At 43.1% G+C, this 26,537-nt stretch overlaps 2 protein-coding genes across 8 annotated transcripts in view; both read left to right on the top strand.

Annotated features, from left to right (window-relative positions):
* The first annotated feature begins 1,064 nt into the window (after window positions 1-1,064).
* On the top strand, window positions 1,065-16,105 carry LOC109515470 (AT-rich interactive domain-containing protein 5B). The gene is made up of 12 exons (XM_019869312.1): window positions 1,065-1,205; window positions 7,512-7,664; window positions 8,298-8,405; window positions 10,054-10,264; window positions 10,449-10,679; window positions 10,775-10,881; window positions 11,283-11,430; window positions 11,520-11,572; window positions 11,723-11,820; window positions 11,888-12,059; window positions 12,218-12,415; window positions 12,653-16,105. Exons 1-12 carry the CDS (start codon window positions 1,185-1,187, stop codon window positions 13,994-13,996), a joined length of 2,844 nt encoding a protein of 947 aa, XP_019724871.1. The 5' UTR covers window positions 1,065-1,184; the 3' UTR covers window positions 13,997-16,105.
* A 2,396-nt stretch (window positions 16,106-18,501) lies between these two features.
* dbn1 (drebrin 1) overlaps window positions 18,502-26,537 on the top strand; it is a 43,083-nt gene continuing 35,047 nt past the window's right edge. For 5 of the 7 annotated variants that reach the window (XM_019867228.1, XM_019867057.1, XM_019867150.1 and 2 more), the window contains exon 1: window positions 21,863-22,098. In XM_019867228.1, the coding sequence (XP_019722787.1) occupies window positions 21,878-22,098 (221 nt within the window). In that variant the 5' untranslated portion in view covers window positions 21,863-21,877. Of the gene's footprint in view, window positions 18,599-18,697; window positions 18,759-21,862; window positions 22,099-26,537 lie in introns of those variants that run through there. The other 2 variants (XM_019867402.1, XM_019867491.1) reach the window with 2 other exon arrangements.

Here is a 26,537-nt window from a genome sequence, read left to right as displayed (position 1 = left end):
TTGATCTCAAATACTGTATACATTTTTATTCTTGTATTACATCTGTAATGTAAAAACTACATGGCTTTATTCTCCTAAATTACAACTTTACACTCTCAAAATACTTTTTTCGTTCCAAAAATATGTATTTAATATTGTATGTGTGATTTCAATTTTTTATGTTTTTTTTTTCGTGTGTGTGTGCTGGGAGGAGTCAAATATGGAATATTAATTTAAGTGCTTATCGAAATAGTTGAGCCTTAAAAAATACATTCATGCCTGGTTGAGAAAGAGTTAAATTGTTCTTTTCTGCAGACTGCAGTCTTATAAAAGTCCTGGTCATCAATCTCGCCTGACTTTCGATGTGTCTGTGTCTGTGTGTGTTACTATTCATCTTAATTTTCAACTGGGCTATCAGAAAATGGCAGGCTGGATATTTCCAGAAACATGAACAATGGATGCTGTCATTACAGCTTCCATTCAATGCTTCACCCACAAAAAAAACCAAAAAAAAACACTAAACGCATATAGTGCCTGATACCACCACACTTAGTATTAATAATGATAACATTAATTTGAATATTTTTAATTAGACAATCAACATTTTTTTCTGTTATAGATTTAGCTTTTACTTTTTCTTTTTTTTCCCTACGGGCTTTCAAGCTTTACGACCAGTGGAAATCATCGCCATGCGTGCAACTTCGCGCATGCGCAGAAGGCCAACACACAACAGAAACAAAAAGAGAGGAGGCAGCTCTGGGATCAGCTCAACGTTTTTTTTTTTTAATTTTTCCAAAATGTTACGTGACAATATTACCTACTCGGACATCTTATTGGCTTCCTCACTTGGATACTTGATTGAATTTGTTACATTTCAAAAAAATCGAAGTCAATACCGAGGTGGATTTATCAAAGTAGATTGCTCATCCGTAGAGGAATTTATCTTTCGTTATTAACATTTAAGTTGGCTAACTTTGGCCACACCTCGAGCCTGCCCTATTTCCTCCAAAAAGCTGATTTTTAAGGGGGGGGGGTGTATTGCTCTCTCTCTCTCTCTCTCTCTCTCTCTCTCTCTCTCTCTCTCTCTCTCTCTCTCTCTCTCTCTCTCTCTCTCTCTGGTTCAGTGGTGGTGCGTTTGTTTGTGTGACGGCGAGTCCCGGTGGTGTAACCGGAGAGGGGCCTCGCAGAGGGAATGCAGGACTGCAATGGAGCACAATGCAATACAGGTAAAAAATATATATATATTTATATTTATATTTTTTCCATGAAATGCCCCGATGTGTACCAGTCGGTTTTCTCGCTGCCCATCACCTTGACGAAATTAATCGTCGACAAATATGGCCTCGGATTTAGAGTTTTATTTCATTTAGTTTGTCCATATCGCATTGATTGCCCCCCTCCCCCCTTCGCCCCCACAGACACATAGAGTTGCTGTGACTCACAATTCCAACTTTTATTCCAACTTTCCCCCGCTTCAAACGTGGCATATGTATGAATAATATTCTAATATTTGGATAATTTTCCACCCTCGCTCTCAAACGTTCGACCGTGACACACAACGAGTTGGAGCCTGACTGTCCCCCCCAACGGCAGCACGTTCAAAATCCGCGTGTAATAATTTCTTGATATTTCCCGTTGTGTTTAATGATTAATTTCTTTGTGTGGTCGTGTCGACATTAGTCTCCCCGGTTTCGCGACTATGCTAACCGACCTCCCTCCACCCACCCGTGCGAAGCACATATTATCGGAATAAAATAACATTTATCGCTTAAAATAGACAAAAAAAACAGGAAACTTTTAAAGCTAACACCCCTCCTCCTCTTTTTTTTAAACCCAGCCAGCTAGCTAGCTTAGCCTAGCCACCAGCTAGCGATCGTTATAATTGAAAATAAAGTAGGTATTATTTTTTATTTAAAAATGTTGGATTAGCTCGACCGGGGCGAGGTTTAACTGTTTCGTTGGCGTTAAACAGGGGGCGTAATAATATTATCAAGCCCCGACATTTTGTCTCGGCCGTAATTACCACAGTTTAAGGAGGAATGCATATATTGAGGCAGATATGTGATTTTTTTTTTTTTTTTTTAGTTAAGACTTAAACCCCACAAAGAGGGAGAACAGAGCTCATAAAATCAATATATTTTAACACAAACCCCCCACGAGTACATTTAATACTGTTATCTAATATTCATAATTTAAAATAGCAAAGTCTCACTGCTGTTTTCTTTCCCTGTTGTGTTGAATAACAGGATATAGCCAAGGTCAATACTCTTAGCTTGTTGTTGTTGTTTTTTTAAAAGACTTATCTATATGGTAGGACATTCTGTTTCTAATATTTAAAGGGAGTTTTCTTAGAACTGCTCACAAAAATGTCTGCATTTTATTTCCCAGAAAATATCACGAGCACTGACGCAAACAGATTAAGGGTTTCCATCTGAAACTGTGTGTGTGTGTGTGTGTGTGTGTGTATGTGTGTGTGTGTGTGTGTGTGTGTGTGTTTGTTCGTGTTCACATTTTGAGACTGGCCTCTCAGATTATATTATGTGGCTTTTATTTTCCTGCCTCATTTCCACCGCTAGGCTGAGCCGAGCACTGTTCTCTTCCTTAGCCACCTCCCCTCAGGCTCTGGAGGAGGGAGGGGGTAAAAAAAAAAAAGTCCAGAAAGATTTGAGACTGCTGCATGAAATCCTTCTAATGGATAATAGTATGTTTATCATATGCTCATGTTGCTATTCATCACGCGGCTTCACTGTAATTAAATGAAGTACATGGAGAATGTGCATCCTGGTGCCCCGGTGGATTTAAAAGTGAAGGGAGTTTTGTTCTTGCTTGTTTTCGTGCTCTTTTGGACTGATAAATAGTTGAAAAGCGCCGTAGATTAATATTGTTGATGTTAAAAATGATTAAGATATCATGGGGTGGTAGAATAGGGTATATTTGTAGCACAGCCTGAGCTGTATTTGCTGAGCTTCTTTCAACAACAACTATGGCTGGTAAACAGTTTTTCAGGACAACAAAATGGTGGATTGATTTGTGTATTGCAGTGGTTCCCCCAACTGCTTACAAGCAGCCCCTCCAAAAATTCAGTTGTGTGGCATGCCCTCAGTAAGTAATGTTCATCGAAAACGAGACAAGTCTTCGTCCTAAAATGTGTCTTTAATATTAAGCCACTGCAACATGATGGCCAGTTTGAACATGAACATTGCCCTTTAATGTCGAAGAAAAAAAACATGTAGTTCAGTAAGGATTTAATTAAAGTGTACGAAACAAAAAGGGACTTTAAAAAAAATGCCTCAGCTGACACTTTTGAATGATTCAATGCAAATGTATTGTGCTTAAAAGTCAAATACAAGGAGATGTACTAAACACGCTAAACTAACTTTAAGCCATCGTAATTATGGATTATGTGCAGTTTGAACATTTAATTCAGTGATATCTTTTTTCAGGTACTATGTATCGGTCAAACTAAACTGGATTTTTTGGGTGTGTGTTGTTTTCAAGTTACGAATATTTTTTAGCTTCAGAATCTTATTTAGTTCTTTTTTTTTTGTATATTATTACCTGAGATGATCTCGTGTGCATCCTGCTTGCTTTTTTTTTATTTTTGCCTTGTAGGGCATCCATCTTGTCAAGGAAATATGTTTAGGAAAATGTCTGCCGTAGCGCTTTTAATGTTAAGATATTCCGTTTCGAGTTGCTTTTCAAGTCTATTTATAGCACATATTTCACCCTTTTGTTCTTGAGGCGCCCGTTTGCTGTTGTTTTGAAATATCGGCAAAATATGCCTTTTTTGATGCACATTTCTATCGGTGTATTGTCGCAGCAGGCAGTTGTATTTATTCGTATTGTTGATACTCCACCTAAATTGTCATTTCTATTTAAAAAAAATGCATTTCTATTTTCCCGGGTATTTATTAGTACCGTGTGTTTTTTTTTTTAATTATTTTTTTACTGTAGGCCCACTTTCTCAGTGTGTCATTATAATATCACTGCAGTCTTCCCACACTTATTTTTATTCTTTGCTTCTGTAATTTCAGCTGCATATGTATGTTTGCTCTCCACCGTTGGCCTCGCCCTTTTTTTTTTTTCTTTTACGTCAGGGAAGATTGATAAATGTTGCGTTAAGACTGAAAATGAGACTTTGTTGTGTTTGGGTTTTTTTTTTTTTGATGATGTTTTTTTGGGGGGGCGTTTGTGTATGTGTCGTTTTCCCTCTGGGTGTCGGTCATGTGTGGCTTCCTTTCTCTCCGATGCTAATTGAGGCACTGTGACTTCACCACGTCACCACTCTGTATGTCTTCTTTTTTTCTTCTTTCCAAATTTTTATTTGCTGCTCTGGCTTTTTTTTAAATTTTTTTATTATTCATTTATAAATTGATCCTGTGCCTGCTGCAGCTTGTCTGCAGAACTGTGGCGCGTGGGGGTTAGGGAGGAGGAAGGGTGGGTATGCGGTGGGGGAGGGGTTGCACGGCATGGTGGTTTTTTTTCTTCTTTTAAAGGGGGGGGGGGCTGATTATAGTTGATCCACACAAGAGTGCAAATTTGAGAATATTCTGCATTTCGGCAAGCAGGGAAGTAGGAAGGCAGGCATAACAATGACGAGCCAAACAGGAACAACTGGTTGTTGTACTGTAATGTGCAAGCGCACAAGTTGGCCTATACAGGAAATGCAGAATAAGCACTTTTATTTGGGTGAATCTTCAAATCCGACCTTTTTAGTTGGAGTAAATGAGGAGCAGCTGCTCTTGCGACCCCACCCATATACACAGACACACACCACATGGATTATTTCATCTCAAAAAGACACTCGCCTGGAATACAAAAATTTCATATTTTTAATGTAGGAATGGATAAATTACCCTTATTACCATATTTAAAAATTCTCTATAAACTATTTATCCGAGCACTACAGTATTGAATAATGACAATATTTTCTAGCCAACAATGTTTACTTTTTACATTATGGTTACTAAGCTTATTATTGATTTTAATTTTGTCATATAGTATGTTGATTTATTTATTTGTTTTTTGATGATAGAATTTTTACAGATAAAGGTTCAAATAGCAACATGATTAGAAACAACGGGGAAAAATAATTCTTTTTTTTTTCTGCCAAATAAATCAAAATTAAATGCAATGTGTGGCTCCACCTGCAGAGGTGCTATTGAGTCAAACACACTGAGATTGTTGTCAAAACAACGTGACGCGTTTTTGCGCTATTTCTTAAATAGTTTTGTCTGTTTCATTGTTAAAACTACCGTTGAGTAATATCTATTTTAGTTATTTTTAATAAATATTAAAAAACTACAAAAGTTTTTCTTCCATTTAAAAGTAACCATAGTGCACCTGATTCAAAAAGCAGCTCACTGAGTGCCTAATGCATCATTCAGCCATTAAAATATTATATGCGGACAATATTTCTCTGTGCAAACGAGTCGCGTTGAGAGGTGAGCACCTTTTTGAGCTCAACTGTTTGTCACCCAGAAAGATCGTCTGAGAAATATTTGGGGTTGTTTGCTGCTGGCAGGCGGCAGCTGGGAGTACGCGTATTGTGTTTCACGTAAAGCTGCTGTAATTCGGCCCTTTTTTTTTAAATTTTTTTTTTTTTCATGCCTTCAGCTCCAAACTGGAATCACAGAGGAGCCTGATGGATTCAATATCGCGAGGGCCGCATTTCCCTGGCTGCCATGTTTAGCATTGGGCCGCCCTGTAATAAAAAAACAACAGCCTGCAGTGATCGACTCAAAATAAGGTTTTGAAACATACAGTGGGTATAAAAAGTTTACACACCCTTTTCAAATGGTAAAATAAACATACAGATAATTTCAACATTCTTTCCGCTATTAATGTCGACCTACAGTCGAACTCAATTCAGGAAAACAAAAATAAGCGAAACATTTTCAAGAGAAGTAAAAAAAAAAAAAAAAAAAAACAACTGAGACAACGTGCATGAACTGTTGTGCACACTGCACACCCTCTTATAACTGTTCATCAATGATAAAACCTTCAGGCCTCTGGTCGAAAGTCAAACAAAATGGTCAGGAAAGCCTACTAGAACAGCTGAACTTTTTTGGGGGGGTTAATCAGAGGTACTTGTGTTTAGAAAAAAAAAAGCCTGAGTGAAAGGAGCCTTCAACTTTGCGCCATGAGCAGAAACACTCCTTAAATCTCCGACGGTCTTTCGAAATAGTCAATCTGGGCCCCACCATGCATTTCTGACATAGATCTGTTTCAAAAGCGGGGCCAAATATTGAGTGCTTCTGTTTGATGAATCACTTCTTTACAAACTGCACAGTGGCTCCGCCACCGCAGAGTGGTCACGCTTTTATTGGGAGAACATTTCAATGTTGTGGATTGTAAGTGTGCTTGAGATCTCAACATGTGCTAAAAAAGGACATCTTTCGCCTCAACTTGAACTGTTTAACTCGACTGCATCCCTCCATGCGCTTTATTAAAACGTGTCCAATCCGGATTATGACACCTCCTCCGACCATTCACGTCACAGCAGCTCAATGCATCATTTCGTGTCACAGGCTACGCTGTGAGTCATTTTGAAACAACGTCATGTGCGCAGAGCCGTGTCAGACTTTTCCCCACACACACACACACACACACACACACACACACACACACACACACACACACACACACACACACACACAATCACCCCGGCGATATATACAGTCGGTATCAGGAGCCGCAGATATGCTGCGCTCACGCAGGGCTTAATTTTTAACGTAATTCTTCACCTTCTTGCCGGCGATGGATACACGTAGCACATTGTTAGCCTGATAGCATCATTGCCTGTCTCATGCGGGTCAATTTTGTAAAGGGTGAATCAAGGCAGAAAAATTAATTCGTTGTTTTTTTTTTCCCCCCTTGTTTTATGAAAATGTTCAAGAATGTTGCTCTTGGGCAAATGACATAATCAGCACATAATCAGTCAAATTCATCAGTCTTGTCGGTGACAAAGATTTTACATGGTAAAAAAAAAGTCTTTTTTTTTAACATGACTGAATTGTCAAAAGTCGAGCTTGACAAGCTGGTTATCTTACAAGAATAAGATTGTGGCATCAGAGATTTATCAGTAAATATGCACGATTGACATTTGTTTTTGACAAGCCAGGACAGCTCGTTGTTACCGTGAAATACTTTTTGACTGAAGAAAAAAAAGTGGAATAAAATGACAGGGGGTAAATCGTAACACTTAACAAATCAGTCTAAATCGTACAAAAATATTTGTTATCATGACATTTGATGTGTTTTGCGTGAGGTGCGGCTATGGCACCGCTTTCCCATCGTGAAAAGTGGTGGTTGAAAACTGGTTATGCGTTTATGTAACCTCATTTTGTATTTTGAAAATGAAAGCCACTAACCCTCCCTTGATTGTGTTTGCCGACAATTTGAATCCCCCACAATGGAAAGACCAGTTATGTGCGATTGCTGAAATTACACGTCGTCGTCATCATCGCAAATCTGCAGATGCACTTTTGACCATTGTCCTGACCCCCGCGCTGCTGTCTTCCCCCCAACAGTGGTTGGGTGCTCCTTGCTGCCAGAGAGGCAGCTACGCCTTCTACAAGTCGGTCGGCAGCAAAACCCGAGCCGACGGCCCCGTGCAGGTGTGGCGGCTGGGCGAGTTTTACTTTGTCCGCTGCGGGGCGGAGGATCCCGTGTGCATCGCTGAGGTGAGTCGGCTGCCCAATGCGAAAGCTAAACTTGGCACATGAAGGTGTCATGCACATCAAGTGAGGCCACATGTTAATGGCATTATATTTAGATGGAAACCCGCCGCCGGGTTTGATATGGACATTTTAGGAGGAGGAGATGTGCAAATGTGATTGCGGTGTTTTAAAAAGAAATACAACGCTGCTTCAAATACATTGCACTCGGCTGAAAAGTTGCTCCACGTGGCCAGGAGATATATCTCTATCTCGTAAATTGGTATCGGCTTCATAGTATCGGAGCATTTTGGCCTGCCTCTGTGTGCAGTACAGACATAGAGCATCGGCCCCAGTTGGGTGCAAGAGCAATGACATAATTAGACGCGATGCCAAGTCGTTTTCAAAAACTATTTTTCATTTGAGTGATGAGTGAATTGTCCACTTCATAGAAAAATGTCAATGTGACTGTATTTGGAATCATTCACACTATTCCCTCATCATTTTGCAGTGTGGGGATTTTGACTGGACTTATATACACGTTAGTTCAAACTTGATTTTGACTTACAAAGTATTAGGTTGTTTTTTGGATGCCTCGTTGGTCCAATACCATTCAAAACAAGTCCATAATAAAATTGTTACTGTCTCCTTTGCATGCAGGTGACTTTACTATGGGAAGACCAGATGCAGCGCCACCTCCTGGCCAGCACCAGACTCTACTTCCTGCCAGAAGACACACCAAAGGGTCGAACCGGGGAGCACGGAGAGGTAGGTGAAAGGTCTCGGGGGAATGGGAGAGAGCCAGTGCGGGGCTACGCTGGCTCATTCACTACCAGCATTGCCTTCATGGGCTTTGGCATTGATTTTATTGTGAAATGTAATATTTATACCTTCATACATTTTTTTTTTGTGATGGGGAGCGTGATTACCGACAACACAAATATCACACGTCGGAATGGGATGCTCATTTGAGATCAGACTGCATGTCGCCCGCATGGAAATGTTCTTCCTGTACGCCAGCGAGTGAGTCCAGCGCCATCCTTAATATAATCAGAGGAATTCGCCACAAACATCTAATAATAACCTTGTCACAAGAACGTGGCCTCTAAAGGTGTTGTGGGAGGAATCTCAATAATGTCTACATCTTTTTCTTTTTTTCTTTCTAATTCCCACTTTCATGTTCAAGTTTGCCTGGAGCAACTTTTCTGGCCGAGAGACTCCTCAGCCCGATTCCATTTCAGGTGCCGCGAGTTGCTGGCTCACTCGCCGTTGTTTTGAATTAGAAGCAGCGGCTTCCGCCTCACCTCACACGCAGCACAAACGAGAGTCTTGCACAATGATGCACTGCGGCGTAGCCTGTGGCGCGGGCCTATAAATCAGCCCCGCTCGCCAGATAAGCTTGAAATGAATAAACCTTCTTTCTTTTTTTCTTTTTCTTTACGTTGAGCCTTCTCCCCTCAGCCCTCAGCCTGCTCGCCTCACGGTGCATTAATGAGCTCACACCTGGCTAGTGTGTGTGGGGGCAGGAATGCGGGAACTCCCACCTGGAAGCGGCCCAGGAGAGGTGGAGGTGGGATACGGGAGGTGGAGGGGGGCGGGGGGTTCCCTGCAGACAGGCTGCAAACATACATCCACTGTAAAGCGTCTGGACTACGACTCCCTCATAACGTGCTATTTATTCACAGACGACATTTAAGAATCGACAGCCAGCGTGACGAAATCCCAAAATAAGATGCCGCACCTTGAATGTCACAGAACGGAGTCAGCCGCTGCGAGCACAGCCGGGATTTGATAAATCTATGATGCAGGATTTTTTTTTTTTTTTACCCCCGCCCCTGTCCCCAATCTACTGAGAAAGAAGTGAAATCACGGAGCATAAACGTGCCATCGTAGTCCAGACAAAAAAAAAAAAAATCATGTGGCGCACGCAAAGTGGAAACAAAATCTGTTGATGTTCAATTTGTTGTGATTTCAAAACCATTTTCCCACGGGAAATGCAGTCAAGCTCAACTCAAATCAGTTATCCTCACTGAAACGAACTGAAATGCCATTTGATTTGTTACACCCCCACCAAAACACCACCATTTTTGGTTTGGTTTTAATCATGAGAAAAATTCCAGTATTGTTTAAAACAACAGCAAGAGAAGAGAATTGAAAGATGAAGCCTTTTCAAAATAATAACCGATTTAATTGGTTATCATAACATACAGTATTTGGTACCAAGTATCGGCTTCGACCTCAAATCTTTCGGGCCCACTAAACTGAAGTCTCATGAGATTTGCTGAGCTTATGTGGCATCACGCTCGAAGTTTTATTTGGCTTTGGAGGCATATTTTTCCAGCATGTTATTGGCCCAGATCCCAAATTGAACCACATTTGGGAATGTCGAGTGATAATTTCCCGCGCCTTTCCGTAGGACGAAGTTCTGGCCGTGTCCCGAAAGATGGTGATGCGGGTGGAGGACCTGGTGCGGTGGTCGTGCGCCGAGCCGCCGGGGTGGATAGGCAAGCCGAAGGCAGCGCCGTGCGTCACCCCCAACCGAATCCACCAACCGCCACAGGGCAGCGACACGGCCGACGGCGCCGGCAACACAACGGACTACAAGCCTCTGAAGGACAAGAGTGAAAGTAAGAAATCCATTTTCTGTCACGCTTTATCCTCTTGGGTGAGCTGTGGCCTATCCCAGCTGAAATGCTGAGAAACGAGGGACGTACCCTGGACGCGTCTTCCGTCATCTCCAGGGCACATAAAGACAAATAACCATACGCACGCACGCTGACATTGCGGCTTTTTTTTGTTTTTGTGTCACAGACGGCGTGGCCGAATGCAAGAGCGTCAAAGTCCTCAGCTACCCACAGTACTGCCGCTACCGCTCGCTGCAGAGGCGCATCCAGGACGACGCCCGGGGTCCGGCGCTGCAGGACGTCCACCTGTTGGCCCTGGGCGGCGTCAGGGTGACGCCCAGCACCCGCTTGATGTACTGCAGGGACACTTTCAACCACCCCACACTGGAAAGCAGCGTCAGTTTCTCCTGGCACTTCCGTAAGTACCTCCGCAAAAACAAAACAAAACACAAATGACTTCATTCTAGTATTTTTCATCATTTTTGTTTGTGTGTTTGTTTGTTTTTGCCGCAGGGTGTCCATCTCTTAGCCTCCGAGGACGACCTCGCAAGAGACGAGGCCATGACGGCAGAGACACACCGACCTCCGGCCAGTCGGAATCCTGGATCGAGAAGATGAAGGTTTGATTCTCTCTGCAGACAAATGGCGTTAGTTTACATTAGCTGAGTCTTCTTCACCCACCCCCCGACTTTTGTTTTAATGTTTAATCTATTAGGAAGCCACAACAATATTTTTTTTTCTTTTCTGCCCTCAAAAACTGATCAGGGTCTGTTGTCAATGATCGATCGTCCCATTCGCCGACTGCGCCTGTGCATTTTGGCGACAGAGACTCTCCACACTTTGCTTATGTTTCGCTGAAGATTGAACCCAGTGCGTGTAAACTGGGATTCCAATCATTCATAATTGCTTTTTATAATTTACACTTTATTTTCTTTTAAGACAGCCATCTCTTGAATCCTCCCTGGTCTGTTTTTTTTCTGCTTGCACATGATGACAACCTTCTTATGTCGGCTTTGTTTAGGAGAACGTGATGGGCAGCGTGGAGGTGGGCGGCGACGGCGGCTGGCTCCCCCACCCCGAAGAGCAGCTGTTCCTGGACGAGCTCTTCGCCTTTATGGAGCGCCAAGGCTCACCCATCCACAAAGTGCCCAACCTCGGATTCAAGAAGAGTGAGTTTTGGTCTCACGCGACCTTTGTTTTATTCACCGGAGGACATTTCAAACAGAATGTTGATTTCTCTCTGTCCCGGTGCCGTTAGTCGACCTCTTCCTCATGTACTCGGTGGTCAGACGTCTCGGAGGCTATGAAAAGGTAACACGCACTTATTGTCTTTTGTCTTCTCGTTCTGTCGCCTCGTGTGTATATTTAGTGGAAAGCTTCTTTTGTTTTGCTCATCGACGATGTGCCGTTTGAATTGAGACAAATGAACACCGTGACGGATTCCACGTTTTGGCGTCTCAGGTCACGTCGGACCGCATGTGGAAGGTGGTTTACAACGAGTTGGGCGGATGTCCTGGCAGCACCAGCGCCGCAACCTGCACCAGGAGACACTACGAAAGGTTCGCCTTTTACGCACGAGTTCCGGCTTTTCGACAGCACATCTCAAGACGTCTCTTTTTGTCTCAGGCTGATGCTCCCTTACGAAGAGCATCTGATAGCCGGAGGCATAGAACTCCAAATCCCACAATGCAACCTGCCCGTCAAGCCCAGAGGCATCCGAGGGAGGAAGCCGCTCCCACGGAACCGAAAACCTGGACCCAAAGTCAAAGCCAAGATGGCAGCCACCCCACCTACCACCGTAAGAATAAAAAAATTCCCCCGCTGCTATTTATAAGCTTTTGTAGACACTGTCAATGGTATTTGTATTTTTGATCTTAGTTTCATTTTTTTTTTTCTGCCCCCCCCGTATCATACGACCAGAACTCAATGGTTGCGTTGATGTTCCCTTCTGCACAGATCACCACCGCTGACGGCACCGTGGTGGTGGTGAAGCGAGGGCGAGGGCGGCCGCCGGGCAAGCGCAACAAGGCCTCTCTGATCGCTGAAGCCAAACTGCTGGCGCAACAACAAGCCAGGGTCAAAGCGGAGTCTTCGACGGCTCTCCTTGCGGCCCCGAGCGCCAATGGACTGGCGCCTAACGGCAGCGCGCAGCAGGTACAAGCTTGAATGGGCCGCCAGTCAATATCGGGCTTGGTTCTTTAACTTGCGCTTTCGTGATTAAACCCAGCGAAGGAGGCAAAAAGAAGCATCTTGGGTTTTGGTCCAGGTGTCAAAATAGGTCAAAATTGCAGGAGTGGGGTCGATACTCCAGACCAGCTCTTTGTAAACCAGCCATGGAAAAAGTCCATTCTCCGTAAGATGGTGACCATCTGCGTTCTCTCATCTCTCCAGGTGCCGCAGCCTCTCGCCTCTGCCTCCCTGCAGCCCACCCAGCCGGCCCTCCTCCCCATCAACATGCCCCTCACTCCCGACCTCTCCCCCATGTCCACCCCCTTCCTCCCCTTTCCGCCCAAGCCAAAGGAGCAGCCCAAGGATCGGGCCGGGGAGTCCGCAGCCGCGGCTCCGGGCGCCCTCCTCTCGGCGCTGCCTCGCCATTTTGTGGGCGGATCCTTGGGCGGGTTCAGCCCCATCAAAGGCCTGTGTCCCCTGGACGTGCTCAGGAACTGCGTGAGCTTCCAGAGGGTCACGGAGAGCCCCGGCCTGACGCCCCAAGAGCCGAGTCAGCCGCACGCCGCCGTCTACACCCTCCAGCCCAAACACGGAAGCCCGGACACGCCTCTTCCGATCGCAGACCAGCTGCCGCCGCCGCCGCCGCCGCCCCGCCCTGTTCAGCAGCACCACAACCTGTACTCTGGGTGCAACCTGGACGAGGACACCGAGAGGGGAGGCGCTCGGGATCCACGCTACCGTCAACCTCTGCCCCCACTCCGGGTCCTACCTTTGGACCTGGACTGTAGTGTCCAAGTACGACAGCTGATGAGGACGCGCCTTGGCTCGACTCAGTTTCAAACCTTCACCCGCAGGCTCTCCGAGGCGCTCTCCCAGGACCTGAGCGTCAAGCCGCCTTGCTCTCCCATCACGCCGCCGCCCGAGCAGGCCCTGCCCCTCAACCTCAGCAAGCGCTTTACCCTCAAGCGACCCGGCACGGACCCTGCCGAGCTGGGTCAAGCGACCACTAACGGCACGGAGTACGAGCCGTCTCTCAAGAAAGTCAAAGCCGATTGCTCGGAGCGCGCCGCAGACTTTAGCCTGGGCGGTGGCCGCGGGCGCCTCATCTCGGGGGCCATTGGAGGGGGCGGCCAGGAACCGGGAGCAAAAAGCCAGGAGGAACCGGCAGACCTGAGCTCCCCCGGCAGGATCAGGGCCTTCCTGCTCGGCCTGCCGCCATTCCAGGTGAAACTGGACGAGGATCTGAACGGGATGAAGTTCGGCAAAGTCCTCCCGTCGGGCTCCGGGATGGAAAGCCAGAGGACTGTAACAGCTACGAAAGAAGCCGAAGCGGAGCGAACGGAGACGAGTAACCGCAAGTCGGAATTCACGACCAAACAGGTAGGAAACGTCGAGATGCGGAACGAGGACGTCCAGGAGGAAGGGAACTCCTCGGCGGACAAAATGGAGGAATTCGGCGATCAGATGGTAGCCAGTGTGGAAAAGTGTGACGTGGAAGTCTCAAAGGGCCACCCGAGCCCCGTTCTGCCCCAGGCCAGTGCTCTGGTCCTGGCTCAGCAGAGCTGAAGAGACTCCACCCACAAAACTATCATCCACCTTTTTTTTTTTTTACCAGCCTGGTGGGAGGCCAACATCTGCGCTCAGAATGTTTTGATCACATTCTTACAGTCACACAGACAATCGCAAATCATTTCTTTTCTTTCCCGTGAAACAAGCAACGGAGACTCTTGAACAAGCGCTGCCACATTCTTAGCCCCACCCTTCTCATCCATTATTCAAAAGAAATATCGAATAAGATCCATCAATAAATTAAAACCTAAGTCTATTACGCATAAGGGGCATGCTATGCATCGAGCCATCACAACGAGCATCTGTACTGTAGTCTGGTAGCTTCAAATTTGAATTGTGCTCTACTTCTGTCGAGACAGTTATTTTACCATTTAAAAAAAAAAACAGTTCTCGGGAGCACACACACACATATATGCGCGTGGGGCACTCCCAGAAGTCGTGCTCATTAGTTAGTTAGCTTAACGTTATATGAAGTGTTTAACTATTAGCTCGCTTTTCCGACACTAACGTGCCTTATAGGGGCCCGCGGTCATCGCCGGCTTCGCTTCGCTTTAAAGAGATACCTTGACGCCGGGACGGAAATTTTCACGGCACGCCACCACACGCAGAAAAATTCACGTCAAGTATATCATGGTGAACACGTCCGAATTCACTCGCAAATCGTTCACTTATTCAGTGTATAACTTATGGACCTGTTCAGTTGAACACAAAGCGATCATTCTCGTGTGTGAGCGAGTGTGCGTGCACGTGTACGGCAATCGTTTTAATTGTACCTTCTGCCATTTAGTGAAAAAGAACATTTTCTCTCTGTCATTATATGTCGCCGGAATAGATGAATGAACAGCGAAACATAAAATGGAGAATTATTTTGGACACAGCCAAAGGGGAAACAAAAAAAGTACAACTTTCCATGTCAAGGTGTCCCTTTAATCCCCGCCTTCTTCCTTTTGAAATCATCTGTATACTTTATGGTTCAAATTTGCACATGTCCATATTTATACGCGTGTCATCTTTTTTTTTTTTTTTTCTTGAGTAGTGGAAGCAACAACTACGACTGTCCATCCTTCATGACTACCTGGTGCTGTTTATTTCTTGTTCTGTAGCCAAAGCCAATCTAGTCCAACACTCAAACCTCTCTCCACACACACACACACACACACACACACACACACACACACACTACAAACTCTCAATATGGTGAAGTGTTTCAAAAGATAGTGGAATACTTCCCATTTGTGTCATAGTGACACTTCTTTTTTTTTTTTCTTCTTCTTTTTTTCAATTACCTTTTCATGTATCACACTGTTTGGTCATTTTACGTCCGACTCAATCTGGATGATACTTTCCGTTGTTTCACTTTTTATTTATCAAGAGTGAGCATAGCGACGGTTGCTGAGCTGAGAAAAAGGTTGTAATATTACGAGAAAGTTTTAAAAAAATATAATAATAATAATGTCATACAATAAATGTGACATGACAACAATAAGGTAATATGATGAGAAAAATATATTTATGAAAATTATTACAGGAATTGTCATCATGAATAATGTGACATTAGTAAAAAAAAAAAATGACCTACATAAAGTCGTATAGAAGAAATGAGTCTGAATTTGACGAGGAACAAAATAAAAAGTACAGGAAGAATGTTGTAAATTTATTAGAATAGCCGAAATGTTAAGAGAAAAAAAATTACAATAGCATCATAACGTTAGCAAGAAAACGTACCATTATGAAAATACAGTTGTGATATTATGGGATGAATTTAATATTAAAAGGGGGGGGGGAACATAACGTTACACTCAAAAAAAGATTGTAAATGACAAAATACAATCATAAATTTCCTGCCATAAATTTTATATTACAAGAATAAAAATGTAATTTTCGAAGCAAAAATGTTGTAGATTCCCGAAGAAAATATTACAAGGACAAAGTTGGGTGGAGAAAGTTGTATAAATACTGAAAAAAAAAAATCGGTCCGTTTCTTGTATAGAAAAAAAAACATTTATTGTAATGTTATGCAAAGTTTTTTAATAGAATAATGTTGCGATATTCGAAGAAAAGAAGTAAATCTACTGGAATAAAATAGGGATTTTGTCCCCCCCCCTCCCCCCAAAAAAAAATCACAGATATATGAGTTTTAAAAAAAATTTGTAACACTACAAGAAAGTCGTACGTAATACACTATTGTGGGGGAGGGGGGATATAATAATTAAGCCATCATTTGTACAAAAACAAATTCTTCCTATGGAAAAAAGTTTAGCCTAATTTTCAAAAGCAACTATTTTTTCTCATGGCCTTTATGACCGTGTGGGAAATTTAAAAATTGAAAATCCTTTTTTTTTCCTGAATACTGCATTTGTTTTCTTAATCATAAAAAAGAAACTATTCTGTGGCATTTTTTTTTTTTCTTGGATTATTACAAATTTATTCCCGGAACATTGAGTGCCCCCCACCCCACCACCACCCTTGTAATATTACCTCTATTCTTAATATATATATACATACATACATATATATATTCAGATTTTAAAAAATACAGCTGTTTTTTTTTTCTCTTAAAAAAATCTATTCTGATACTATTGCTTTTTTTTTTTTTGTTTGTTTGTATTTTTTTCTTATCCACTAATCATCCTCTTGAACTTCATCCATACGGGACCTAATTGTCTTAAGTGGCTTTTTTTGTTGTTGTTGTTGTTGTTTTTTTTTTTTTTTTTTGTGCTTTAAGAACGAAACGTGACAGCCACTTTAAATCGCACGTGCCATTTTCATTTTCTGTCCACAACAACAAATGTGACGTTGAAGCCATTTTGTCGCATCACGTTCATATTTCAAGCTGGTTTACTTACTTTGCCTCTCGCCAAAGTCCTGTGTATGTTTTGAGCATGTCGCAGCAGCTCACTCACTGGGTGCCAGTTGATTCTTTTTTTTTTCTCTCAATTTTTATTTTTGAACCTTCTTGCATGTTTTATGTTGGATGATACGCCACTGAGGCCGAACACCTGCTGGGGAGTGGACGCGGGGGTCTTGTAGTCTCAAGAGCATGTAAAAAAAAAGATAGTAACCATTTTGTTTCCTCTTTGATTATTTAAGCTTAGCCTAGGATCTTATTTTTTTTTTTGTCTTACAGATTTCAATGTTTACATTTTATTTTTGTTGTATGCATGTTCAGAGTTGATGATGTATACCCGGTGTTTTTGCACACTACCACAACATTGATGGGCTCTCTCCAACGGCACGCGACTTAAACATTAGAAAGTGCCTGATGACTTTGGAGCCGGCTTGGACGTTTAAAAAAAAGTGTGGTGGTTGACTTGAACATAAAGCCGTTTGTACTTTTTTTTTTTTTTGGGAACACAAGGGTGAGAAATTCACAGGACAGCACAGGATGAACTGGACCTTCAGTACTTTTCCATCATTTGGGAAAGTTGTTTCGGGTTTGATTGGCGCAAAAGACATTCATCGGCTTCAAATGATCAGTTTAAAGATGTTGTCTCGAGGAAGGGGGAAAAAAACAGTTTTGAAGAAAATTGTCCAAAAAAAGGAAAACTTTTGACACATGGCTTCACAGTTGTCCGAAAACTTTATATATAATTTTTTTTTAATTAAAAAGTGCTAACAGTAGGAACCATCAATTTTCATGCATTTTCATTTTAGCCGGAAAACAACAACATTCCTCATTTTTGTGTAATTTGTTTGGATCCGAAAATGCTGCCGCGTTAAATTTGAAAAGAACTTGTTCGGATGAAAGCTTTTGTATTGAAAAGTGCTAAAATGATAACAGTGGAAAAACTTACTTTTTCATCTGTTTATATTTTTGGATGAAAGTATATATTTTCTTCCACATACAGTATACCTTTCCATGTTAAATCCATCCATGATACAAAATGGATGATGCAGCACCTTTAAACTTGTCGCCCCGATGAATGTCTCAGATCACGTCGTCATCCTCTGACCTCACTTTTTTTTTTTTGTATCACTTCACCTGACACCAAAACACAGGTCATCTTCATCCTCTTTGTTGCCACTACGGCATTTTATGATTTTGTTTTTTTTCTCCCCTTGTGAATTTGTGTCATTTAGACAATTGCAACACAAGCTCAGTTACCGTTTATTTTATTTTTTTTGCCTAATAGCGTTAAAAAAAGAATGGCAGTGTCAGGTACCATTCCATATTAACACACTGTATATTTATAATAAAAGCATTCTGAAGAGAAATATGGGCTTTTAAATCATTTTTATTGTTTTGCCAGCTGTGTTGATGTGAAGAGACTGACCTCCCTGGCACACCCAGTAAGTCATTTCCTGCAGGTTTCTCACACTTAAGAGTGGATACACTTTTTTGTTGTCATTGATGAGTGGCGGCCATTTTCAGCACATCTTTCCAGACTTTTCAATATAATGCACCCCTCCACCCTACAAAGCTTTATTAAATCCAGTAATACCCCATAACGCCACTAGGTGACAGTCTAACTCTGTAAACTCTTTCCTGTTCCGACATGTTTTCAGCCTTTTTTTTTAATGACCATGAGAATGTTTCTTTTTAAGGTCAAATGTTGCTTTTTAGGGCTACTTGAGACTTCCACACAATCCTTCGAACGGGTGAGTTGTTTCGCTTTATTTCACTTTCGTTATACGGTAGGTATTTTATTTTTTTTTACGTATGACCATCATTTAACATGTTACTTTTGAACATTGCAGGTAGGAACAGTTTAACAGTCGTGACCGTTTGAAAGGGGCGAATTTACTCTCCAAGGAAAAGGTGAGTCGATGTCCCTTTCAATATACTGCTTACATTTTCATTACTGATAACTTAGAACCAATTAAGATCGTAAGTTAAGGGGCCACTGTACATCGCAAAAACCGAAGTACCACAACTGGAATTTTGTTAAACAACCATAACGTGTCAAGGAAAATGGCTGTTACGATTTCACTTGGGCTGCCATGAGCCCCCTTTTTTTAATAATGGAATATTTCGCAATCATACACAAGATGGCGACATTGGAAGTTTGAAATCAACATTAGTCTCGTTCACTCCAAATGAAATTCTGAATTGCAGTCGGCTTTTTTTTTCCATCTGAGCTGTAATGATGGAAAAAGTTTGGAAATATTCATCTTGGTCTCATGCGTATTTTTATGTCACCCAAACCTGGTATTTGAACAGGGGTGTGTAGACTTTTAAGATAGGTAGATTGGCTGTAGAGAAGTGTATATAGACGGAGACAAAGGAAGAAAGTCTTTTTCTGGTCTTTTGTTCAGCTCCAATGTGCCCTTCTGTCTCCTCCTTCACAGCTGTGTCACAGATCAATACCTTCGTCAGTCTCCCCGACTAGTCCAAACCAGTATTCATTAAACCATTACAGTGTACCGGTAATTTAGCAAATGTCTTAGTATGAGCAGAAAAGGATAAAGTCGTATTTTAAGATTAGTGTCTTTTATGAAAAACTTCTCAGTGGAAAAAAAAAATCTGTTTGGAAAAATGGAAATATTGCTTGGATAAAGGCGCTTTATTCTGACAATAATGTCATATATATTTTGAAAAAAATAAATATCACAGTCCAAAATATTATAAGAACATTCATGCAGAACACATACATTCACATGAGTAAGAATCACATCATGTTCTTCTTGAGAAATAGTCATATTAATCACCTTTTTTTGTCTAATCCCACAAGCCTACATCCAAACATGTCTAAAACCCTTGCGATGAAAAAAAAAATGCCCAAGTTTTGGAAAATACAAAAATGTAACTAAGCCCGCCCCCCCCTCCACATCTTTAGCCGAAGCTCTGACCTCAATCTGAGGATTTACAAGCGCTCTTCGTAGCCATTTGCCGGATTAAACTCGCCCATATTTATAAGTGTTATTTATTTCATCGTCAATCAGGGTGTGTGTTAATCTGGATCGTTTGCTAATTTGTTCTGTCGCGCTGGGGACAGAAAGGTTGCAGTTGAGCCTTCGCTGACTCGGCAGAGCGGAATAGGGCCGATTTCACCTCCCCACCCCAAGAAGGACAGGATGTTTTTGTATGATTTTTATCCAGCTGGCTGTGACACACCCTCACTTACACTGGCTATCAAAACAGCGCGTGATGAAGACACGAGACCTCCAAAAGAACTGACCCTGACCCACGAATCCTAACCCAATCCATTTCTAGTCACTCTTTTAAAAGAAAGGTGCAAAGAGGTGCCAGTGTGGCCCAATTTAAATTCATGAGCATCATTCACGAAATAGTGCTGGATTTTGGACTTGGGTCATCATTGCACGAAGCGTAAAACCTTTTGTGGGCAGCGATTCGGCAACAGCCATCCGCAAACTCATTTAACAATGGAATTAGCCCACTCTTCTTCTCAGTGGCTGCATTTGCATTCAAAGGCCAATCTTGAGCAGCTACATGCTAATTGATAGCGTTCCTAAGCTAATCGGGTTCATTCAGTCTCATTCTAGTAGTGCTGCAACAATCCAAGCAAACTGTTTGCACCTTCATTTGATCTCCTCTTAATGTTCTGAATTATGAATGAAAACGAGCGTGCCACTAATTTAGTTCAAAAGAACGTGAACTTCCGCGTTTCTGGAGTTGTCCGATTTAAACACATCTCTGGATGTGTCAATCGAGGTGCCCCCCCTCACCTCCCCCCCACCCCATCCTTCATTATACCGTGGCTTCAATGATGAAGGTATGCAGGCTTGGTGCCAACCCCCGAGCGGTCTATGGGAGAAAAACACCCCCCGTGTAGGGTCGGACGCTGTGAGGCAGGCAGGTTACCGTGGCAACCAGCCCACCGCCGCCACCGCCGGCCAATGAGAGAAGCCTCTCGAAAAATGTGTCCGGGAAATCAGGGTGAAAAAAAAAAAAAAAAAAGGAACCCCGAATTCGAGTTCATAAGGACCTCACACAAAAGAAGTATTTACTCCAGGAAAGGCTTTGAAAGTCTTTATTTTTAAAATGTTAATAAGTTGTCAATCAAGTAAAAATAATGCCGGTTCACTTTGGGAGAAGAGTGATACCGTGATCATTGTTTCGGATTTGTTCGTTTTTATTTTTCTTTTGAAAATGTTCTGTTTTAATTACGTTTTTGGTACAGTATTAGTCTGTTAGTTTATTTCAATATATGGAGTGTTTGTCGAGTGTAAAGGAAAAAAGGTACATATTGTGTAATAAAGTAAACAACAATTCTCACACATGTTTCTTCTTCTGTACAGTTGTTCCATATGCTAATTTTGACTCAAAATGTGTCTCTTTACTTCTACCAAACAGCCGCCACATCTTCGTGGAGACACTCAGTCACAGGCCATTGCATGTTAACAGTGGAGAAAGTTACTGGCATCTTGCCCGCTTTTTGATGCCTTTAAAATATTCCTTAAATCTTAACATATTGACACTGTTTTGTTCCTTTATTTCATCTCTTTCCGGTGACATTGATCTTGCTGGAAAACAAAATTGCCATGTTCCCAGTGGAGAAAGTTACCGGCATCTTGCCCACTTTTTGATGCCTTTAAAATATTCCTTAAATCTTAACATATTGACACTGTTTTGTTCCTTTATTTCAGCTCTTTCCGGTGACATTGGTCTTGCTGGAAAACAAAATTGCCATTATTCCTGAATATATTCTTTATCCTCTGTGAGAGACGACTAATATGATTGCAGTTTAGTAGTGGCAGATTTATTCTTTGTTTCGTCATCAAATGTACTTGTAGCTTATCTGTCTGTCAATACAATATATACGTATATATGCGCTATATATAATTGTATTTGTTATTGCAGCGTATTGCATTATTTTGTCTTTTTTTTGTACACTTATTCGGGTTGCACTAGGACCCAGCAGCGTGGTGTCCCACCCCCCCGAGTTGTGTGTCGGGCGCTAGGACCTGGCGGCCACCATGACGTTTCCTTTGTCTCCACCACTCATGGCTTCCTCCTCCTCCTCTTCATTCTCCTCCTCCACCTCCTCGTCCTCGTCACTCATTCCGCGTCTTTCCTCCATCAGCAGCGGCCTGGATGCTCCGCTGGGCTCGAACATGGCTGTGAATCTCGCAAAGAACAGACTGGCCCTACTCACCGCCTACCAGGACGTCATCGACGAGAGCACCGACACCGACTGGTAAGTCCGCGCCGGCTCCCCCGCCGCAGCTCACCTCGCACCTCTCCCGGCTTCCATCTGTGGAATGGATGCTGCCGTCTGGTTCGAGTTTTTTTTTTCGGGTGGAGGATGAGCCGGACTGGCTGCACAGACATGATAGAGCCTGTAGCTTTGATTTAGATGCTTCAAACGTGTGTAAAACATGTAAAAGTGTGAGTTTCGGGAGCTTTGCAGAGGCTGAGTGAGAAGCTTTTTGTTTCCAGCTATGTTAGCTCTGCAGCCAGATGGGTGCATTTTGTGACTTTCTATACAATGTCAGTGTGTGTGTGTGTGTGTGTGTATGTGCGTGCGCGCTTGAGATACTGATGAGCTCCTGCATCCCCAAAATGAGGGCGAGCAAGGAGAGGGGCGAGGCCAGGGTGGGAGGGGGATCTAAGGGGGGCATCCATCATCACCCTTTGTGGCCTTCCGTACTCGGCGTACTAGCACGACCAACTTTGCGCACGGCTGGTAACGTGATGAAAAAAAAAAAAGGCTTCAAAGTCACAAAGGCTTGAAGAGGTCACGTAATTGTTTGATGTGATGACTGTGATGATTTACTGCCAACATTTGAGGGGGGAGGGGTTCTTTTAACTTAGGCCAATTTCGATTGTTCAACCCTTTCAGATTGTTTGTGGCGATTTTGGGCCAAGCCACACATACAAAATTTCAATTAGAAAATGTAATGTTTGATTGTAATTTTTTTTCCCTTTTTTGTCAAAGCCTTGGAATTCCCCCGAAATCGCTGCTTCAAATCAAAACGGCAGGCTTCCTGTTCAATGTCTTGTCACACATGCATCTTTGTGGGGACTTTTTCGTGTCATGTTATAAGTATGCCAACTCAATATGTCCATCTGTGAAACAGGGGGCACATTATTTTCCCGACTGTATGCCGAAAAATATATTGCAATGTCAGCACAAATGCAACTGAATTCTTAGCACGGACGGAGTTGATTAATCAGCCCATTCCATAATTAGCACTTTTTTTTAAGCATTCTCATTCAACAGCTGCAGCTGTTGTGAAAGCGCGATATACACCAGGATGTATTGTCTTGTATTGTATTGTGTTGTAACTGTCTTCTTTCTATGAATAATCATTTGCGAACAGTGCTCCTTAGCGCCACCCTCAGGGCTGGAGTGGAACAACATGGCGCGAAACGAACTCGTGGCTTTAATCTCCGTACTTACTTTGTTTGCCATAGAAAATCCCGATGTCCATGAGGACACACTGATGGTTGTCTGTTGACCATCAAATATCTGGAAAGCAGAACACAGAATAAAAGTTCTGCTCAGCGCGGCAGCAAACATATTGTCTGCGGTATTAACTGGGTCTTTAGCGCAATCCTGCAAACATTCCAAATCAAATCAACACACACGCATTGTTCCAGTTATCTGGATTGAAGCCACCGCCGTCATGTGTGTGATGAAATCAGCAGTGACAGCTTGATGTGTGGACAAATCGATATCGGGTGACAGTGTGGCGAGATGGCATGAGGGACATTTGGACAATTGTTGCATTATTTACGATTTAGCACCCCCCCCTCCCCAAATATGGATTGCTGCATTGTGCAAAATAGTCTTATCATGTTTTATTTCTGTCCTGCTTGGAATCACTGTTCATTTTCGTTGGGATGAACGAATCGCCTTCATCATGTCCGAAAACGCAAGCGTATATATCGTGGTGACAGTGTGTCTGTCTTGAGGTGTCCACAACAAAAAGTTACTCACAGTAACACCCCACGCTAAGATGGAAAAAAAAATAAAACATTCCCCGCCATCAATGTCATCTGTTGACGTGAAATTCGGCGGGCATGTCTTATCCTGACACGACGCATGAAAAAGCCTCGCGGACCCAGGTGTGAAATTGAACAGGAAGTCTGCCATTTTGGTTTGAAGCGGCCATTTTGGGTGAATTCCATGGCTCGTACTGAGATGAACTCCTCCGAAGGAATTTTGTCAAATGAGCCCCAATCGGATGAAAGTATCCCAAACCAAAGGGCCATGCTGAATTGCCAAGCCTGATTTTATCCACAGGATCGATTGTGGGCGAAGTTAGAATGTCGAATGATTATTTATTATTTATGTCTGCCATGAAAAAGTTGTACTGCGATGCTGCAGTTAGGAAAGAAGTCCCCGCCCCCCCCTCGTCAGCTGTTCCAGCACTCAACATGAAACGGAGTTTGTGTCTTCCCTCCAGAAGCGAGTGATTTGTGAATAATTTATTCCATTCAAAGGCCCGATGGGGCAGGTAACATCGGCGGAGGTCATATTTGACTTTTCAGCCGAGCTGTAGTTAAACTGTAAGCTGTGCTTGTCCTTGATTGCGACGAGGGAGCAGCTGGAGCCCCTCGGCGGAGTACAACGCACGACATTTTCCGGTTGATTTTGGGTGTGAAACTTTCAGATGGACCCGCGTTCAACAGTTTGTGTCACAACGTAGCTCAGATTGCATATTGGGAGGGGGCGATCACAAGATGGGGGAAATGAGAATCGGAGCCATCTGCTTCTGGCTCTCTCCGGTCTGGAAATAGGAGGGCGTCTTCTTCATCAGTCAATCGTCATCATCGTTGTCGTCGTCGTCACAAATTTGGAAGAGGGCGTAGACACTTGTAGACAGCTGTTGTTCTGTCAAATGCAAAAAAAAAAAAAAAAAATGGAAAGTGAACAACATGCATGCCATTCTGAACTTGACAGCACAGTTTACTTTTATGTCCTTTTTTAACTTAAAAACGGCAATGAAAATGCATGCATGTGGCATTTTTCTGCAACCGAGTTTAATGGAAACGCAACAAAATGCACACAATTGTAAAGTGACCTTTTGTTCTGCCCGGAAGACAACTGAGCACATCGAATTTGGTGCTGAACTGTTAACTGCAGCTTTCACTTGTGTAAACTTTACAACGGAAACGTCGTCAGTGTGCACTGCTCCAGAGTGACGTGAACTGACACGACTTATTCGCTTTGGAATCGGCAAAATGCTGGCGTACCTAACCGATGAACCTAACAGAACCGTAACAACGGCGTAAAAAAAAAAAAAAAAATCCCTATTTTTTCCAAAGTGAACAGAACCGTATCTGAAATTTGTGCCCCTTTGTCATCGAAACGTGATGGAACGCGTTCTACATCAAAGAGAACCGAACAAGAAGACTTTGGGTGATCTTATGCAATGGAAATGCCCCCCCCCCCCCCCAGACTCTCATTTTCGAAGGTCTCCATCTATTAACGTGCTTTCTTGATCAATCAGTCCTCCTCGCAAATCTGGGATGTGGCGCAGACAGCTGTGTGGCGCTCTGCTCGCTTGTTGTTCACAATCAATACTCATTAGTGTGTGTCCTTCCTTTCCAATCGTTCTGCCTGCGTCGACTCGTTATCGGGTCGCCTTTGAGCGAGGACTTTGTTTTCCCTGCTTGGATCTTGATCCCCGCTTTCTTTAGCCCTCATATCGCGAGTGACCGGTTGAATCACATTAAAATCGAAAAGGTGAGCCAAATTCACTTTGTAAAAAAAAAATCCAGAGCAAACGAAAGGGACGCGTTAATATTCAAGGGAAATGGTTTGTGCTTAAAAGGCCAAAAATGTCGGCTTTGACGGAGATGACGATGATGCCGGGGGGGGGGGGGCTGGCCCCGTTTTTCACACTTGATGAAATTTGAACAAAAGCAGAGACTTCCAAACGCGGCTGACCCCAAACAATGCGGAACACCTCCCCGACAGACCCCCGCCGCCACCCCCTCTGCTGCCCCAGTAATGATACACTCATCGATGACCGAAAGGAAGGAAGCACGCCATCAATGTTGTTTTCACAGCTGATTGGAAATGGCTATTCAGGAACACTGGAGGCTCCTTGCCTAGGATTCAGATAATTTAAGATCGGGAATCTCCCCCCCCCCCTACTAAAAAAACTGAGTGCGTGCGCGTGTCAGTGAGTGTTTTTCAGGGAGTCCACCACAGCTTTTAGGATTAGCGATTGTAAGATCATGTTTCAATGCTGGGAGGCTTGCTGCCGAAAGCTGACGCAATCGATTATTTTTTTTCTAACTAAAATCCAAATGGAGTACCAACTATAAAAGTCCTTTTTTTTTCTTGGAAAATAATGAGCTACTTCTTGGAAAATATTGAGCCACTTTCCTCCTGCTCTACTCTGCTTTTTGAAGTTGCATCAGAGTTAGCAAGTATTGACGTATTGACTTCACCACATGCCGACGCCCGTCTCTCGAGATTGGTTGCAAACTTTGATTTTAAGGCGGCTTGTAACCTGTCCAACATCCTTCCTTCGGTTTCGTGTTAAGAATTGTCAAAGGTGGGCGCTCCAAATGTGGCCCGACAGAAGCAACTCCTTGCGATTAGCATCACCTTGACTCTGGCGGGTTTTAAACGAGGGTCGCTGCCTCCTCCAATCACGCGGCATCCGCCCCGCGAAA

The sequence above is a fragment of the Hippocampus comes genome, unplaced genomic scaffold, assembly GCF_001891065.2.
Source record: "Hippocampus comes isolate QL1 unplaced genomic scaffold, H_comes_QL1_v1.1 scaffold197, whole genome shotgun sequence".
Taxonomy (NCBI): domain Eukaryota; kingdom Metazoa; phylum Chordata; class Actinopteri; order Syngnathiformes; family Syngnathidae; genus Hippocampus; species Hippocampus comes.
This window is presented reverse-complemented; position numbering and strand designations above follow the sequence as displayed.

Excerpts from the sequence above, each read along its gene's own strand:
- LOC109515470 (XM_019869312.1), top strand. The coding sequence starts at position 1,185 with ATGGAGCACAATGCAATACAG. Across the intron at positions 1,206-7,511 it reads TGGAGCACAATGCAATACAG|TGGTTGGGTGCTCCTTGCTG; the intron begins GTAAAAAATATA and ends TCCCCCCAACAG. Across the intron at positions 10,680-10,774 it reads CAGTTTCTCCTGGCACTTCC|GGTGTCCATCTCTTAGCCTC; the intron begins GTAAGTACCTCC and ends TTTTTGCCGCAG.